This window comes from Pseudonaja textilis, chromosome 5 (genome assembly GCF_049901715.1).
Source record: "Pseudonaja textilis isolate UNSWEBS1 chromosome 5, rPseTex1.2, whole genome shotgun sequence".
Taxonomy (NCBI): Eukaryota; Metazoa; Chordata; class Lepidosauria; order Squamata; family Elapidae; genus Pseudonaja; species Pseudonaja textilis.
In genome coordinates this window covers 50,123,640-50,141,568 of record NC_141994.1, presented here as the reverse complement: position 1 = coordinate 50,141,568, position 17,929 = coordinate 50,123,640, and the positions used below count along the sequence as shown (strand labels likewise).

The 17,929-nt window shown below is 36.6% G+C and overlaps 1 protein-coding gene across 7 annotated transcripts in view; it reads right to left on the bottom strand.

Moving 5' to 3' along the window:
- Positions 1-1,637: 1,637 nt before the first annotated feature.
- Positions 1,638-17,929, bottom strand: part of MYH9 (myosin heavy chain 9) — a 68,565-nt gene continuing 52,273 nt past the window's right edge. For all 7 annotated transcript variants that reach the window (XM_087934831.1, XM_087934833.1, XM_087934836.1 and 4 more), the window contains exons 26-41: positions 17,551-17,763; positions 17,100-17,244; positions 16,283-16,489; positions 15,465-15,569; positions 13,927-14,079; positions 12,869-13,117; positions 12,234-12,446; positions 11,786-11,998; positions 11,516-11,677; positions 10,643-10,771; positions 8,109-8,197; positions 7,759-7,882; positions 7,117-7,325; positions 4,367-4,475; positions 3,169-3,341; positions 1,638-3,040 (exon numbers count right to left, since the gene is read on the bottom strand). In XM_087934831.1, the coding sequence (XP_087790957.1) occupies positions 2,923-3,040; positions 3,169-3,341; positions 4,367-4,475; positions 7,117-7,325; positions 7,759-7,882; positions 8,109-8,197; positions 10,643-10,771; positions 11,516-11,677; positions 11,786-11,998; positions 12,234-12,446; positions 12,869-13,117; positions 13,927-14,079; positions 15,465-15,569; positions 16,283-16,489; positions 17,100-17,244; positions 17,551-17,763 (2,611 nt within the window). In that variant the 3' untranslated portion in view covers positions 1,638-2,922. The remainder of the gene's footprint in view (positions 3,041-3,168; positions 3,342-4,366; positions 4,476-7,116; positions 7,326-7,758; positions 7,883-8,108; positions 8,198-10,642; positions 10,772-11,515; positions 11,678-11,785; positions 11,999-12,233; positions 12,447-12,868; positions 13,118-13,926; positions 14,080-15,464; positions 15,570-16,282; positions 16,490-17,099; positions 17,245-17,550; positions 17,764-17,929) is intronic.

Genomic DNA, 17,929 nt, shown 5'->3' with positions numbered 1-17,929 from the left:
TAATCATTATAACTGTCACTCTAATGGGATTATAAGGAATTGACCAATAAATTAAATTTGTATTACAATTATATGTTTCCCATTGTGTTACCTAGGGTTTCTGAAAATTATAGTTAGCAATATCTAGACTACCAGAGACTGTTTATTCTTTAAAAGAAATTTCTATATTTGAATATGGCTGTGTTGATTTTCATTACGTTACTAATATTTTTTATCAAGTAAGATACATAAAAACAAATCAAGCGCTGGAATATTATTGATCTTCCTCCTATTTTGTACCGTATATCAAAATAACCAAAGATTTTCAGTTAAAGTGGATTATTTCATTTCTGCTATTTATGAATACCAGTTTGGCAGTTAGAAAATAGAATCAAACTGCCACCTTTCTAAAAGAATAAAATGACAATTTCCTACAAATACATTGAAATGGACTACTGGTAGTCCTTTTGTTTAACAATGGTTCAAAGTTATGACAACCTCTGAAAAAGTGAATTATGACCCGGCCTCAAAATTTTACACACACACACACACACACACACACACACACACACACACAGTCATGGGATCACAATTCAGGTATTTGTCAACCAGCTCACATCTGCAACAGTTGCAGAGTGATTTGCAATCTTCCTAGCTGGCTTCTGACAAGCAAAGTCAACAGGAAGTTGGATTCACATAACTCTTATTCCGTTAACAGTCATGTGATTCACTTAATGGCCATGCAATTCGCTTAACAGCAGTGGTAAAATGGTCATTAAATTGGGTCCAATCATGTGAAATCTCACTTTACTGCCACACAGACTTGCGCTGGAAATTCCAGTCCCAACTGTGATAGTAAATCAAGACTGCCTGTATGCCACTTACTTACAGTTCTTGGCTGATGGATTTTGCATAACAGCAGCAATATGCACTTTTAGAACAGCCAATGTTTTTTTTGTTTTTCAATTATTTGCTAGGGAAGCATAAGGACATTTACTTTATTGAAAACTTTCTATTATATAGCACAGCTTCGTGTTCAGATCTTATTACTGAGTAACACATGATGCTAAAGTTTAATGAAGTTTGTTGAGTTTTGAATTAAAGTGATATAACACATCCATTATGACTTACAGAAAGCAGAACAGAGTCGGTTATTCAACAAGCCATGTTAGAAAATTCCCAGTGTTCCATGCAAAGAAGTCACTGTTTGCCTCAGATGATACCATTTTATATAACAAAAATTTAAGTGCATAGTTGAACATTTGATTTATGTGTAGCCCTTAGCCACAGATAACAGATTATATTGCCAGTACTGGCCTCCTTTAGTTTATAGCTGGGATTCTATAAGAACTTTAGGGGTTTTTTTTTGGGGGGGGGGGGGCATTTTAATGTAAAAGGACAGGGTTACAATAATCTTGCTAGATTATTTTACATCCAAACACATATTCCCTACTCTCTGTATCTCATGCGTTTTGTGAGAAACTCTAGACTTTCATCAAAAACTCTTCACAGCGACAAGGTTCTTATCAATCTCTATTAATCTCTACCTGTCCGCATCCTGTTTAGTGCAAAACAGAGGCACGTAATTTGCTCCATTATGGCAGCTCCTCTCACTTTCACTGTATTCCAACCCAAGGTAGAGAAGTACACACAGCAGATGGTAGTACATGGATAATCTTTATTGTTAGAGGAGCACCGGCAATCCATTACTGATCGTAGTGGAGACACATGCTAAGGCACTTATTATATAAAAGGTTTGCAAATTTGGTTTGGTGACAGCAACAGGGATAGGAGGTTCCTGCAGTGAGAGCAATAACCATACAGTATAGGGTATTCTTATTTTAATTTTGTCATTTACTTAGAAGTTTAAATGCAGCATATACAATATGGTTAAGTATACAGATAAATCCAGCAACCAGTGTATGGTGTAGAAAAGTAAAGACTATCTATATAATTGCAGTCCCCATAGAAAGGCAGTGATAAAGACCTTTACTGTATTTTCTTAATTACTTATAAACAAGAGATACCAAGGTCTTCAACATATCATCTGTGCAGATTAAAAGTTTTTCTTCTTCTTTAATATACTCTTAGTCAGTGTGCAGAATAACTAAACCTATCCCCTGATTATAGAGCTAGAGGCTTGGACATTAGAGTAAAGAAGCACTTCCTTGCCCATACTCCATTCAAACTCACTAAAGTTCTGTTTCTTACCATTAAATATATTTGGTCCCAAACAGGTTCTCCAATAAGAACATAGGAAAACTTGATGCTTTCTTGACTTGTCATTAATTATTGATTCATTCCATCTTAGACATAAAGCCTGAGACACCATTGCACTTCAGAACTGTCCAGGTATTGGTTACAAGGAGGGATCAAATTAATGAAGTCTCTTGTAAGAGAAGCTTCCTTCCTCTTCATCCATACCCGAGACTTTGTGTTCTACATGATTTCAAAGACATTTGGAAGGCATGCTGGGAATCCTTGCTTTTCCTATTCAACATGACCCTTAGACTGCTAAGTGGACAGACTGAAGAAGTAGAAACTATGAGGTCACCGAACATGATTGCCAAAAGCAAACAAAAGAGGAGGAATAAAGGGTGGTTTCTTGCCTCTATCACAAACTCGTTATTAGAAGAAAATAGTTGATTTATAGCAACAAAAAGTACTCTCTTTCCCACCAAATTACAAACATTTACTGGCAGCTGTGGGAAGAACAATCAATGTTATAGGCATTGTAGTGCCCTGTCTCATATCAGACTACAGACTCTTTGGCATTCAATACAAAAGAGTGTGATGCTGGGAGAGATGACACTAATGTCTGATGGCTCCAAATAGTCCAAGAAACACTGTAACACTATGATCCACTTTCCCCAGCACACTTTAGAAGGGTTTTGTGACAAAGGGAGGGTAGGTCATTTGATAATGGGTAACCTGGAAGCAATTCTATTCAGTAGCTTTGGCATCACCACCATCTGCCTTGCCATCCAGTTCTTCATCAGACACTTCACCTGGTCCCTTCCTGGGAATCCGGCGTGTCATCACAAAGGGCATATCTCCTCGTCTATTGGAGAAAGTAGCACAAGTTATATGGGAATGCTAGTATTCCATACTTAGGCAATCTACTCATTCGGACATTAACATGCTCAAGGTAAAAATGTTAAGGAAAGTTTACGTGAACAGCAATTTTACCTAAGTTTGCTTCTCAGGGAAGTAATCTCCCGGTTCATGGCATCAGAGGTCTCAGTGATATCCTCCACTTCTCGTTGCAGCTTTCTGCGAGCTGCGTTGGCTCGTTGCGCTTCTTCTTCTGTCTCTTCCAGCTGACGCTTAAGTTGCTTCAAGCGTGCACTTATTTTATCTGCCTATAGTGCAATAAAGAGGAATCATCAGGGTTCTAGTTTATTCACATGCACATATCAACCCTGACTTGGAATCTTTAAAATGCAGCCTATAAACTAAGTGCAAATTCTTCAAAAGAGGTGCCTAGCAAAACACTTCAAATCATTAAGTCATGTCTTTTTCCATTCTGACAAAGTTGCCTCACAATCTGAAATGGCATAAGTACGTCCTTTGAAGTACTAGCACTCTTCTCATATAGAATATTCCTGAACCTGACTATACAAAGTCAATTTCATTTATTATTATTTTGAAATCCTTCCTTTCCCCTAATAGCTCACAGTACAGTAGAACCTCTGGTCACGACCCTAATTGGCTCCGTAACTTCGATTGCAACCCGATTTGGTCATGACCGGAAACAAGACTGACTGAGCATATGCCTACAAAAAATATTGGCATGGAAGGGTGTGGAAAGGGAATCAGTATGGAAAGGGAATCGGTGGCGGCTGTATTTGATCGCCACCCAATTTTTGAATCGTGACCCGATTCAAAAATGATGTGGATTTTTTGGCCAGAACCAATTTGGTCGGAATCAGAAGTGTTCATGACCAGAGAGTCTACTGTACTACCCAAGGGCAATCTGTATCAAATTAGGTGGTCTATGGGTATGTTAGGCCAAGATAGTACCTGGCCCAAAGTCATACAATGAGAACTTGAACAAAGTTTCTTGATCCTAATGTAATACATTCAATTCTTATCTTGGAGATTGATCTATGATTCCAGAGTTTATAACTTAAGCAATACAAACAGGATACCTCAATCCTAAAATTGAGAATTTCCATTATTAGACATCTGATTACCCAATCACATATATGACTGACAAAAATGTATTAAAGCAGGAATATTTGGTCGTAGCAAAAAGGTTGTAGAAATCAATAAACTAACTGCTAACATCTTAACTTGCTAAACAGTTGAACTTTGTAGAGTTGTAGGCAGTGGTTTCTGCCATGCAGCTTGGATTATCAAGCATCAGTTTTGAAACTGCATATACCTGATCTTTATATTGTTCAGCATTGCGTCTTTCATCTTCCACTTGTAGAATAACATCTTTCAGCTTCTTCTCAGTACGTCGGACCAGCTTGCTGGCAGCTTGGCGTTCCCTTTAAAGAAAATAGATAGGTCATGCATGTTTGTATCCTAAAGGTTACAAGGCTGATAGGCCTGCAACAAACTGCCACAAACCTTTTTGAAGTTGGCACTGCAACAAACTGCAATATCTAAGTGAAGTTCCAGTTAGGACCAAAGCAAATAGAAAATGGGACACTACTAGAAACAAAATCTATTTAGAGACAATGGGTAAATTTAAATGAAAAAGGAATTCTGGAAGGTACATAAAAGTGCGATTTTCTATGTGTATTCAGAGTAGAATGTGTATTAGTATGTATGATTTGCTCTTTTATGGTATTCCTAGTGGGTTATAGGCTTACATTTTGTAATTTTAGCCTATTTGCTTTTTTCATAATATTTTTTCTTGTGTAATTTTAGAATGTACTAACCAGAATCTCAATATAATTTAAGTGTTATATTAAGTATTGTGAAGCTAGGGAAAAGAGTTAAAGGTGTTACTCCAATTAGTCTACAGGAGAGTATATTTAAAGAAAAAAGATGAATGGATAACTGTAAAGGAACAGACAAAAAATGTTAAGTACTATGAATTGTATTGAGATAAGATAAACAAAATATAATTAAGAAAGATAAAAGAGGGAAGAAGTTATACAGAAAATTGAAAATGGTAATAAGATATGGATTGACATATAAAGTAAATATTGTTTTTTGAATTTGTGTCTGTGCGAAGAGTTTTAACCCGGGATTAAGCAGCTTTCAGAAATGAGGTTTTTTATGTTCTATGTTATGTATGTTTTGTCTATTGTTTTTTTTAAAAAGGCAAAAATTTTGATTAGTAAGAAATATAATCTGGACAATAGAAGGAAAAGGAGAAATTGGGATAGGATATCAAGATGAGCAGATAATGTAAAAATGAGATAAATTAGAAAAATGTGATATAAAATAATGTGTTACCTGCTTTGTAAAGATCTATGATGGAAAGTGGGTTTTTTTTAGTGTTTAATGATGTTTTGTCTTGTTTGTTTCTTGTTAAAATTAATAAAATTTGTTTCAAAAAGAAAAAAAGAAAATGGGACACTACTTGGTTTAGTCTATGAAGGCTCTCTATAGTCTGAGCTGTGTGCTTGCCACCATCAAGCACTCTGTTGCACTACATTGAACAGTTATGTTTGTCCTGCATGGCAAACAACTTAACAGTAAACAATAGCCTAATCCAGAAACCAGCAAGACCACTACCACCAACACTGACAGGGCAAGCCACTAGCATATAAATGCATATAAGCTAGTGGCAAGCCACTAGCATATAAATCCTATCTTAGCACTGAAAATGTAACCTAGTTTGGTAATTAACCATCTACAAGAAAACAACCAAGCTCAGAAAGTACAAAAATTTTACAATTCCACCCTGAGCTATAAATATTCTCTTCCATTGAAACGTTTTCCTAACCCCAAAACTGCTAAATAAGAGAAACGTAATAGTTGAGTGTACAATGGAACAATTGAAGGAGCTAGAAACTGGAGTCACTGAGGGCCAATATACAATTGCCATATACATCTAGACACAAGGACATTTTCCCCGAATGCCATCACTCTGCTAAACAGCTAACTCCCATAACACTGTCAAATTATTTACTAAGACTGTATTACTATTATTATTCTCATCCTTCCGAGTACCCTTCTCTTCCCACTTATGACTATAAACGTGTTGCTTGTATCTTTACAATTTATATAGTTTTATTTGTTTCCTAGTGTGATCTGATTGCTTATTAGTAACCTATGACTATCAATAATATATCATACGATTCTTGATGAATGTATTTTATTTTTTCTTTAGGTACACTGAAAGCATATGCACCAAAGACAAATTCCTTGTGTGTTCACTTGGCCAATAAATAATTCTATCTATCTACTTCAAATATCAATTTTGTAATCTAGATAACCTGGAAGACCTCAGCATTCACACTGACTGATCTGCCTTTCACTCAATCTTTTTCTAAGGACTTCATTTCCAGGATTTAATGAAGGTTAGAATGATCAGCACCTAAAATTTAGGTGGTATGTACATTACAAAAGGCTGCTGAATTTTGACCATGTAAATCATTCTCAATTAACTCCTCTATTTCTTTTCATTGTTCCTCTAGGTCAGAGGTGTCAAACTCAAGGCCCAAGGGCCGGTCTGCGGGGTACTTAAATCCAGCCTGCGGGGTACTTAAATTTGGCCCATGGGGCCAGCCTGGAAATATCAAAAGACCGGCTATGGTGCCTCTGCCGACCAAAATGGATTGCTGCAGAGGCCTGCACACAGCCCGTTTTCAGCCTCCCCAGCTTCCAGCAGCACTTTGTCAGCTGAAAACAGGCCATGCAGAGGCCCCCTGAGGCCTCCACGTGGCCTGGTTTTGGCTGGCAAAGTGCTGCAGGAGGCCATCCAGGCTGAAAACAGGGCGCAGGGGAACCTGCGAGCAGCCACCCTGCACCCCGTTTTGGCCAGCAGGGTGCTGCATGAGGCGTCCATCCTGTTTCTCCCCTCCTCCACAGAGAACTACAGTGCTGACCCAGCCCTTGAAGAAATCCAGTTTGATTACTTACCCCTGCTGTAAGTAAAGACAAATCATGTACAGGGCCATTAAACTGCAACAAAAATGGACAGTGAATGCCCGGTAAATTATCAATACCTACTTTGTCTCAGTGTCGAGCTGTTCCTCCAGCTGTACTATTTTTGCCTCAAGAGCAGTGATAGAAGACTTGTATTTAGATTTCACAGCACTCTCCATTTCCTGAAGCTTTGCCTTTAGTTCCTTATTCTGACGCTCTGCTTGTTGGCGAGCATTTTCATTTTTCTGGGCATTACTGCGTTCTGCATTCAGATCTGTATTTATCTGATCAATCTAGAAAAGAGGTATGTGAAAACTTTATATATTATGAATATTTCTTCCTCCACGTCCGTTAGTCTCTCCTTTCCCCATTTGTGTCACTTTTACTAAAATCTTATCTTTTAGATTGAAATGATGCAGGGCAGGAGAGTATAGAAAAGCAATCCCTGTTCAGTGCCAATAAAGAAAATTATATACATATAGTTATATATGTCACATACGTGATTTTTAAAAAAACTTTTCTAAAGTAAATATTTATGGTTGTAACTTCGGCTCATTATCAGTAGCTGCACAAGTTATCACTGCTTGATATCTAGTTTGTTGAATATCTCATAATCAGCTGATGTTGCACAGTATATTAAGCCATTAACCAAGGTTTAAAAGCCACCATTTCAGGTTTCACACAGCATTCTAAACTCAAACCAATTGAAACCTCTCAAGCAAATACCTGAAGATTTGCCTTCTTGAGACGATCGTTCACCAACTCTGTATTACTCTGCTCTTCCTCCAATTCTTCTTCAAGCTGAGCTATCCGAGCCTCCAAGCGACGTTTTTCTTCCAAGGCCAGAGCTCTGAGGTACAAAAGAAATATATTCATATACAACATTTTGAAGAAAAACATACCTGATTATTTATCATCTATAAAGCAATTCACAGAAAGTTATGAACTAATCTGTCTCCAGAAACAGAACATTTTACATCTAATTATCAGCACTTAAGGTATAGGCACCATGGAACCTCTTTTGCAGAACCAGCTTATTGTGCCATGAAAGAAAGTAAAAAAGTGCTATTTCTCACCCTTTGCCACTACTGTTAGCAATCTCATCAGCCAGCTCATCCCTCTCTTGTTGAGCCTGGCGCTTAGCACGTTCAGCAGCTGCAAGCTCCTGAAATCAGAGAAAGATGTACACAAACTCCTTGTGAAAATGAAGCTTTAAAAAGCAAGTATTGTAATCTAGTTATAACTAGGACAATCATATACTTTTTATGTCACAATAGATAGATAGATAGATAGATAGATAGATAGATAGATAGATAGATAGATAGATAGATAGGCAGACAGGAAGGAAGGAAGGAAGGAAGGAAGGAAGGAAGGAAGGAAGGAAGGAAGGAAGGAAGGAAGGAAGGAAGGAAGGAAGGAAGGAAGGAAGGAAGGAAGGAACTTTTTAGAATCAAAAATAATTTATTAATAAAAACCTAGTGTTTATAGCTACAGTTAAAAATTTAACTGCTGCCAATGTAATTTGGGATTTCTATCTCAACTAGCAATCACTTGCCAAAACAGCATCTAAAGCTACCAGGCATGTAATCACAAACTAATCAAAACATCCATGTTTTTCTTTCTTTCTCTCTTTCTCTCTTTCTTTCTATTTATCTATATCTATCTATCTATCTATCTATCTATCTATCTATCTATCTATCTATCTATCTAATCTGATCGATCTATCCGTCCATCTGTCTCTAGAAAGAATCAAGAAAAATTTGGAGAAACAACTATTTTTAACAGCTCAAAATTCTCATGTATTCCTACTTTAACATCAATCTATTGATTAGGTCACTGAATTTACTTCCTAACTGACAGAATGCAGACAATAATAGGCTGGCCTGGAAGATAACCTCATCCCAGCTTGCAAAGAATAATGTGAACATATAAGATTAAAAAATGGTATGTTTGTGCTGTGGCATGCTGGCTAAAATATGCCAAAACTGACCGGTTCTGTCCTTGACTAAGTCTATACCTTCCCTAGTTTACTAAAATAGGCAACATGAAAGCCTTATGACCACAAGTCATGATAGCAGGCAAAGCCAATAAACTATTGGTTAATTTGTTGATGATCCATGCCACATGTAAGATTATAATTTTCAATATAAGAGGAATAAATGGTAAAAAGTATGGATTAATAGATGAAATAAAGTAAAAATAATAAAGAGGAAGGATTTGATAAATGTCAATGAAAGTGGTCTGATTTTGCAGATTAGTGTTGATATGCATAGAGAAATGGTGGTATAAGATTATGAATTAAAGGATAAAATGTATGTTAGAAAATATGTTACCTAGGTTTCTTTAGTTTGTGTATAATGTAGTAATCCCTACATTAATGATAGTTGCATGCTATACTGCAATGACTGGTGATAATGGAAGAATCAGAGAAAATGTGCAGTGTTCTGAATGAATGTGATCAATGGAAAAGTCATTTTGCTTGACAATGTGAATGATATCTCCTGGAAATGGGAGAAGTACAAAAAAAGATTTGGACTCTAGAATAAATCAAAATTAACTACTTCAAAAACAAAATCTATTCATACCTACACATATGGCAAAGGAATAAATAAAAATGTAAATGAATAATTGATTTGATTATGTTGAAAGAAAATTAGTGAAGAATACAAGAATAATAACATATTGTGAATGTGAGACAGATGATTATTTGGTAGTGGCAGAAATAGGGGGAAAATGGACATTGTGATATGTTTCCTATTTAATAAAGTGTTCAATGAATGGAAAATGGCCTTAAGGAAATTGGATGCGGACACTGTTTAGAATGGAGAGCATAAAATTATGTTTCACAGTATCACTATAATGACAGAATGAGAGGATGACATTATATAATGTTACACAGCAAAAACAATAGCTGAAAAAGAGGAAGTGGTAGTAAAGGTTGAAAAAGGAAAAGAAAATGTAAAGCAATTTTGATGGAAACAAAATTGTTTTGGAAGTGCCTGAAGAAGGCTTAATAAGGAGCCTCCAGCACAGTGAATTGATTTTAAAATAAAGAAATTATCTGGAATGGGACAGAAGCAAATGAGTAAGCTGAATGTAGTGGAAATGAGGTACTTAAGAAATATGCATGATAAAGCAACAAAATACTGTCACTGAAATATTATGTATTGAATGGATGTAAATTGAAGTGACCAGTACAAAGTACTTGTAGTATTTAGGTCATTCAGAGAGAATGAATAAAGACTGAATTGCAAAAGAAACATAAGAAGGGAACAGACTGACAAGTGAGAGAAAACTGTGACAGATATGATGACGTCCTCAAAAAGAATGAACTGAAATATTTAAAGAACAAAAAGCAATGTAATGAAATAATTTTATGTAAACTTATGAAATAAGTTTATGTTAGTGGTGGTAACAAAGGGGCTTGTAGGGATAGAAATATAAGAATTATAATCAATGGAGCTGGAATAAATTATTTTTAACAGTTCCATTTTCATTTTTTTCATGCCTTTAATTTTTATAGCTTTCTTGCACTCCACCTAAAACATATAGGCAAATAGATTCTCCTAGCGTTTATTAGGTTTCCCCCCCCTCCCAAAAATTAGATTACCTCCTGCATTTGGATCATTTCTGCTTCCATATTCTTCAACTTCTTTTCATTTTCTTTAGCCTGTACCAAAATTTCTTCTCTTGAGGCACGTGTGTCATCCAGTTCCCGCATGCAATCCTTCATCTGGGCCTAAAAAGTTATAAATTCATGAGTATATGAAACTGCTTGATAACAAATCAGATTCAGTGTGTACTTTGCCCAAATTACAAGTCTAATTTATTGTCAACAGGTCTCCAAGACTTCAGGCATCTAATATTTTTCAACTCTGTAACCCAACAATGTTTAACTGATGCAGCCAAAGATTCAATGTGAGAACTTCTATATATAAAGCATTCCCTCTGCAAAATACTTTAAACGGGATGTTATCAGATCAATTCAGCTTAGTTTTCAAGGACTAGTTAAACTCTTCTGTCTCTGAAGGAAAGACAAAAGCCCAACTAAGGACAGAGTGGGTGGAGGCCTCAAACTTCAAAAGGAGGCGGACTGCTCACCTCTAAACCTTCATGTTGTTCACCTCACCAGATACCTCCTCTACAATTACAGTCCCCCACTGACATGCATACTACTGTGGCTCAGGAATGTCATTAGTCCATTTCCCATGAGATAACATCTAGAATTAGAGGCCAGTGGGCCAACGAAAATGAAAAGAGACCAGGATGGAACTGGTTGTTGGCTCATGCGGGCAACACAACTTTCTAAAAGGAAACAGATTTTTCATAAAAACCATCTGAAGATTCATACAACTAGACTTTTTTCCTAAATCAAAGTAACAACTGCTAATCCTTGATCATTGTTTGGATTGCTTGCTTCACTTCATCTGCTTGTGACATAGCAACAAAAAAAAATCAGCATTATACACACAGCAAACCTCACCTGTAACTTCCGGAGCTGTTTAATCGCTTCCTCACGATTCTTATTAGCAGAATCTATATGGGCCTCCAAACCCTTGAGGTCCATTTCCAGCTTCTTTCTGGCAGCTACAGCAATAGAGCGCTGTTTCCTTTCATCTTCCAGCTCCACTTCCATTTCTCGCACCTGTAAAGAAGACAGTTTACGCATTAACACAATCCAGGTCCCACATCCTAATGCAAGGGGACAAAAAAAAAGTAATGCTTACTAATTTATCAGAGAGTTGGTAACTACCTGTCTCATCAGCTGCTTTCTCTTTTCTTCATTTTGTTCATCTCGGGCCTGGAGATCTCGTTCAAACTGTGCCTTCATGGCTTGCTGGTTTACTTCTAAGCGCAATTTAGCATCTTCTGTGGCCTGCAGTTCATCCTCTAGCTCTTCCAACTGAGTCTTCATCTCTTCTACTTGTTGCTCCAGAGCCCTTTTTGACTTTTCCAACTCGTGAACCTATAGCATACAGATACAAAATTAGCTTCCCTATATTGGCACAGCCATTGTTTTTATTGTCCAGTATTTTAAAGACTAAGGTACAAATTATTTATTTAGTTAAAACATTTATATAGCCGTCCATCTTATACCAAACTTTGGGCAGCTCACAACCAAAAAAATAAACATAATTTATTATAATTTATCACAAGCCTGTATTATGATAATCACTTTCACTCAAATACTATCAACTTACACTTTTGCCAACATCATCTTTTGAACTCATCAAATCCTCCATTTCTGTCCGGAACTGCTTATTCAGTCGCTCTAGCTCTGCTTTCTGCTCTATGGCTTCCTCCAGGGCTCTAGCCAAGGAAAGGGCTTTCGTTTCCTTTTCTCGTGCTTCTGCTTCAGCACGGTCCCGTTCTTCGGCATATTTGGCAGATATTGTTTTCTCCTCTGCTAACAGCTGGAAAAGAAACAATGATGGTACTATAAGATTTCCAAATGAAATGTCTGGTTCTCTGGAATGGTGGTCCCCTCAGGTATCACCAATGAAATAATATGAGCACCTCATACAGGTTAGTCATCAATTCCACATATGGGTTAGGATGAAGAGTTATAACTGAGTACCTCTTGCCCCCAAATATAGCAGTTGGTACCGTTTTAGAACTGAGCTAGAAAAAGTACAAGTGTAGGTCATAGTTCTTTTCCAACCAAAATCAAACCAAGAAAATGTGATAAAATGTAGTAACTTTTGTTTGCAAGAGGCAAATACTATGTTGTTTAGTCATAAGACAAGAAACCTCTGATATCCGCATAGACGCCTCCACTCCTTCACTGAGCAAGTATCTGGGCAAAGGTGTTTACCCAAAATACAATGATATGTACCTGATCAAATTTCTTTTGCTTTTTCTCCAGGTTAGAAACTATTTGCCGCTGATGATCCAAATCCACAGCAATATCATCCAGCTCTTGCTGGAGCCTGGTCTTAGTCTTTTCCAGCTTGTCATAAGCAGCTGCTTTTTCTTCATAACGTTGGCTCATAGCCTCCAAATCTTTCTGAAGCTTCTTCTTGATTTCTTCTACTGATTCCAGGCAAACTACATTTTCATCCATCTTCTTCCTCATTTCTGCAATCTAGGTAAGGAAAAAATATTATTTAACTAACTAGAAAACAGGAGATGGGATTTTAACACAATTTTTCAAAAAGAAAAAGGATGTAAGGTTGGCCTCTAAAAAAAATTGTAAGAAAATTGAAGAAGTGGGCAATTTTTTAAAATAGTGAAGAGGCATGATGGCATTCTCATGTAAGATGCAGCAGTAGTGGCACAAAATGCCATACAGCTTGCAAAGGTAGAGATCCAGAGTAGATCTATATAAAACAGAAAAACTATTTGAATCACCTTTCCATTCCCACCCAAGATACTAATCCAACATTTCACACAGAACCCAAGATATTAATCCAACATTTCACACAGAACTCTGAAAGTTTGATTTGGATATAATCTGCACAATCCAGCAATCCTCAGGGTCAGACATTCTTCCTCACACTCCAACCCTAGCAATATTAAAAAGAAATGGAAAGATTCTACTTCCGTATCAGATTAACAGCATTAAATTATATTCTTTATCCTGAAAAGCTCATTCTCACAGTGTTTTACAAAATATTAACACAGTTCCTTTTCTCAAGTTTATAGTTTAAACGTAGATTAGATAAATGATAAATCCGAACTTTTAAACTACAGTTAAGAACTAGCTCACTAAAAATCATAATTTCAATTGAAGAGTCTATTACATTCAGACAACTTAGCAAGTAATCATTAATGAAAAACGAGCAATAGCTTTTGAACTCATAGACCTGTTCTACATGTTTGGATCTGTCCGCCTTCAAGCTAATTTAATATTATATCCATACAGATCCAGTCTATAAATTTGTTCTATAGTACCTGGAACTGAAGGGCAGAAATCTGTTTTCCCAGGTTCCTCTTTGCTTCTTCTTCTTCCTCTAGTTGGTCTTTGAAGCTATTCTTCTCATCTTCCATCTGTTTCAGCTTGGTGCTAAGGCTCAGTTTTTGACGGGTTTCCTCCTGAAGCAGTTCCTATAATAATCAATAAACTGAAGAGTCAATCAAAGTTCCCGAAGACCTAAAATAAAAGGAAACTTGGGCAGGAGCTACAGTGAGCGAGAATTTGCTCCTGTAGAAAGAATTACATAACACTGGGCAAATTGTGTGATTTGGGTTACCTGCAAACTAAGGAGTTTGAATACAAATAGTTTAATGGCACTCAGTAAATTCTACAAGACAAAATGAACTTGCCAACTCAATTTTTACTTCCAGAAGAGTAAAATAAACTGTAAGAGTGCATGAAGAAAGCACTGCAGAGTTTCATGTTATGTAGGATAACTTGCCAAATCTTCCAACAAAGCATAAGGCATTTCTATTGGGGGGGGGGGGGAGAACCCTGATAAACTCAATTAAATCTATCATATTTATCCCATAAGAAATTTATTGTTTAAGAATATATACTGCTTTTTCAAAATTCAAAGTACTTTATGTGACATGCTTCATTATTTTAACTGATAGCTGCCTTGGGATTTTAAAGATCTAAATTGAAAGAAAGTAAGATCAAATATCAATTTATGTCCTGATATCTATATTCTGCACCAATCAGAGGAATATGAATTAGCACAATTATTTTGCAAGTCAAAAATAAAAATGCAATAATACAGAATTTAAAATGCAAACCAACTATCAACCAAAGAAAAATATCTTTTAAATGTGATGTATAAGTCAGTTTCATTATCTTCTAGCAGAACTCACTTGGAATGAATTCAATTAGCAGAAGTCACTTGGAGTGAGTTAAGTTGCTTTATTTTCATTTCACTACTAAATGCATAACTAAGCAAGTTTATTGCACTATTTTACTTCTGAGACTTACATGTGCCTGCTATTAGAAATAAGTGGTGGAAATCCAAATACCTATTGCATCTGAGCTATGGAACACAAAGAGAAGCTAGTGGCCATTCTCAGTCCAATGGCTTTCTAAAGTTCTCATTGTGGTTAGTATCTTTGTCCCCATCCCTCATCCTAAAGATCAGGCAAGCAAGATTATACAGCGTTCTCAAAATACTTTTACTTTACAGCTTAACTAGAAATGTTCTCCTGTTTCTTTCCTGGGTTCCAGCTTGGAATAAGAACTAAGGAACAAGAATACTGCATTTTGCTTTCAAAGTATAGAATAGAATTTGATACAGAAAAGGTGCATTTTTTCTGTTTTAAAGACATCCACAGTTCACTATGAATCATATGATCCTATTACAGAAAACAAAGGATGACTATTGATCACACTTGAAGTTGGCTATGAAATGCAATCTGCATTTCTCAGTCAAGCTAAAAGATCTGTTACTGATAAATAGAAAATGTAACGGTATTTTAAAATGTCACTCTGGTCAATCATAAAAAAAACATATTAGGCAACTTACCTGTGTATCCTGCAGTTGTGATTCCAATGTAGAGAAATCTTTTGCTAATTTAATAGTTTTGCTATCAGACTGATTCAAAAGGCCAGTGATGTTGTCTAACTCAACCTAAAAAACATTGAAACCATCCATTAGCAAAAGTCATTTATTACTGGGTATCATCTTAATATGGCAGGCAAGATACATATACCAAGCAGCATATTTATATTAGATGCTTATTATCCATCTAAATTACAAACACACTATTTTATTTATTTACAGGAGTTATGTGGTCACCAATTCTCCTATGATGATTTTAGGCTGCTCACAAGAATTCATTAAAAAAAATAGTTAAAAACAAAAGCGCTCTTTCCCTCAATCATTCTCACATCTCTACACCCATTCTACCCCAATACTTGAGAGAAGAAGTATGTCTTCACTGCCCTTTGAAGGCTAAAAGAATGAGGATCCCTCAGATGTCAGGTACGAGGCTATTCCAAAGGGCTGGAGGGATGACTGAGAGCAGGTGTGCCTCCAAAATCCAATCAGGTAACAGCATTTTTAAGGGAAAAGCCTGGAACATACCCTTAACAAGCCTAATAGGAAAGACAGATACTCTCAGAGAGAGGCAGTCCTGCAGGTAACCCGATTCTGTGCCATGTAGGGCTTTAAATGTAGTAACTTTACATGGACTCTTGCAAAGCTATTTAGTATATTTGACATAATTTGGAACTGGGGTGAAGCAATAATTCTAGGGGTTTCAACACAGTTTTCTTTTGCCCCTGCATTTGCAAGGTAGCTAGATATCAAGAACCAAAAGGGAACTTATACTGAATGCTTACCTGCAACTTGTTAACTTTCTCAGTGAGTTCGGTCCGGACTCTCTCCCCTTCTGTGAATTTTACTTGCAGCTCTTGGAGTTGAGCGTCAACCCTCTTCCTTTTGTGCTCAGAGTCTCCTTTGCTCTGCAGAAGTGCTTTCACCTCATTTGAGAGTTCAGCACATTCACTCTCCAGGGACTGTTTTGCCTTTTCAAGATTCACTTTCACCTTTAGAAGACAAGAACAATTTTATAGTGAGGCAGACTGCTCTAGAAGTTTTAATTTCATTCATTCAAAATAAAATTTTGATGTAGGAGTCAGAATGCTGATATGAATTTGGACACTACTGAACAGTGAACCTGTAGGTTTTCAATTCTGTGTTAATAAGATTTGTGTTATCATGAACTGAAACTTCCTGCAAGGCTCACAATGCCTATGCCAATAAAGCAAACTGAAAAGATTCTGCAGATTTACCAGTTATAATAAAAAATAATATTTATATAATATCTAAAATACCCATTCCCCCATAGGTAAAAGACAATCTGTTAGCAACTATTAGCTTGCCTAATTATCATCCATCCTTAAATCAAGTATCTGTCTCTGTTGCTTTTCAGATATTGAAATGAGTGGCCTATTTTCAAAAACATTATGTGACAGCTTCACCTTTAATCTCTACTGAATCATTTGTTAATATAATTCATGCAATTGGCAATCTGTTCTAAAAACTGCAAACTGCATCAGTGTTGTGCTCAGATACAGGTACTAAAACACAATCTTGGCCCTTATCAGGATATCTAACGAATGAAAATGTTTGGTTTTGTTAAAAAAAATTACATACTCGTTTAGTTTGCTCTAGCTGTTCAGCCAGCTCTTCTATTGCCTGGCTGTGCTTCTGCCTCATCTCCTGTATCTGAGCCTCATGAGTTTTTGCCTCTTCATCCAGGGTTTTCTTTAGAATAGTCACTTCTTGCTCACGTTTTGACCTATCAGGAAGTCACAAACACCTTTGTTAGACAACCATTAATAGAGTTACCTTATTTGTATCCCAAAGTTAATATAGAGATTGAAACTCTGCATAAAAAGAACTGCCCAGAGTCACTTGATATATAAATTGGATGGATGGATGGATGGATGGGTGGGTGGATGGATGGGGGGAGGAAGGGAGGGAGGAAGAGAGGGGGGAATTGCACAAGATGTCAGTATTTTTGGTTAGGAAAACTGCAAATCTTAAGACCCAAGTGGGGGACCTGTATTTTTTATGTATTGAAGAAACAGATTGTTACAATCACCTGAGTTCCTGCTGTGCTGCAGTTGAGTCTAGCGTATCCTCTAGCTCAGTCTTAAGAGCCTCAAGCTCTTCACCCAGATCCCTCTTCTGCTTCTCCGCTTTGTTTCGAAAAGCGCGTTCAGATTCCAAATCCTCCTGCAATTCTGTTATTTGGGATTCAAGTTCACGGATCTTCTTCAGAGCCATGTTTTTCTGAGCAGCCTCCTCTTCCACTCTGCACAGTTCAAAGGCACAAAGAGCATGCCACATTATTTCATGTTTTTGTACAGAAAACTTATCTTCTTATACACATTTACCTGAAAAAACATCCTTCTGAACTCACTAGAATTTACTTCTGAATAAATTGTATAGAACTATATGATAAATGCTATTCTAACAAG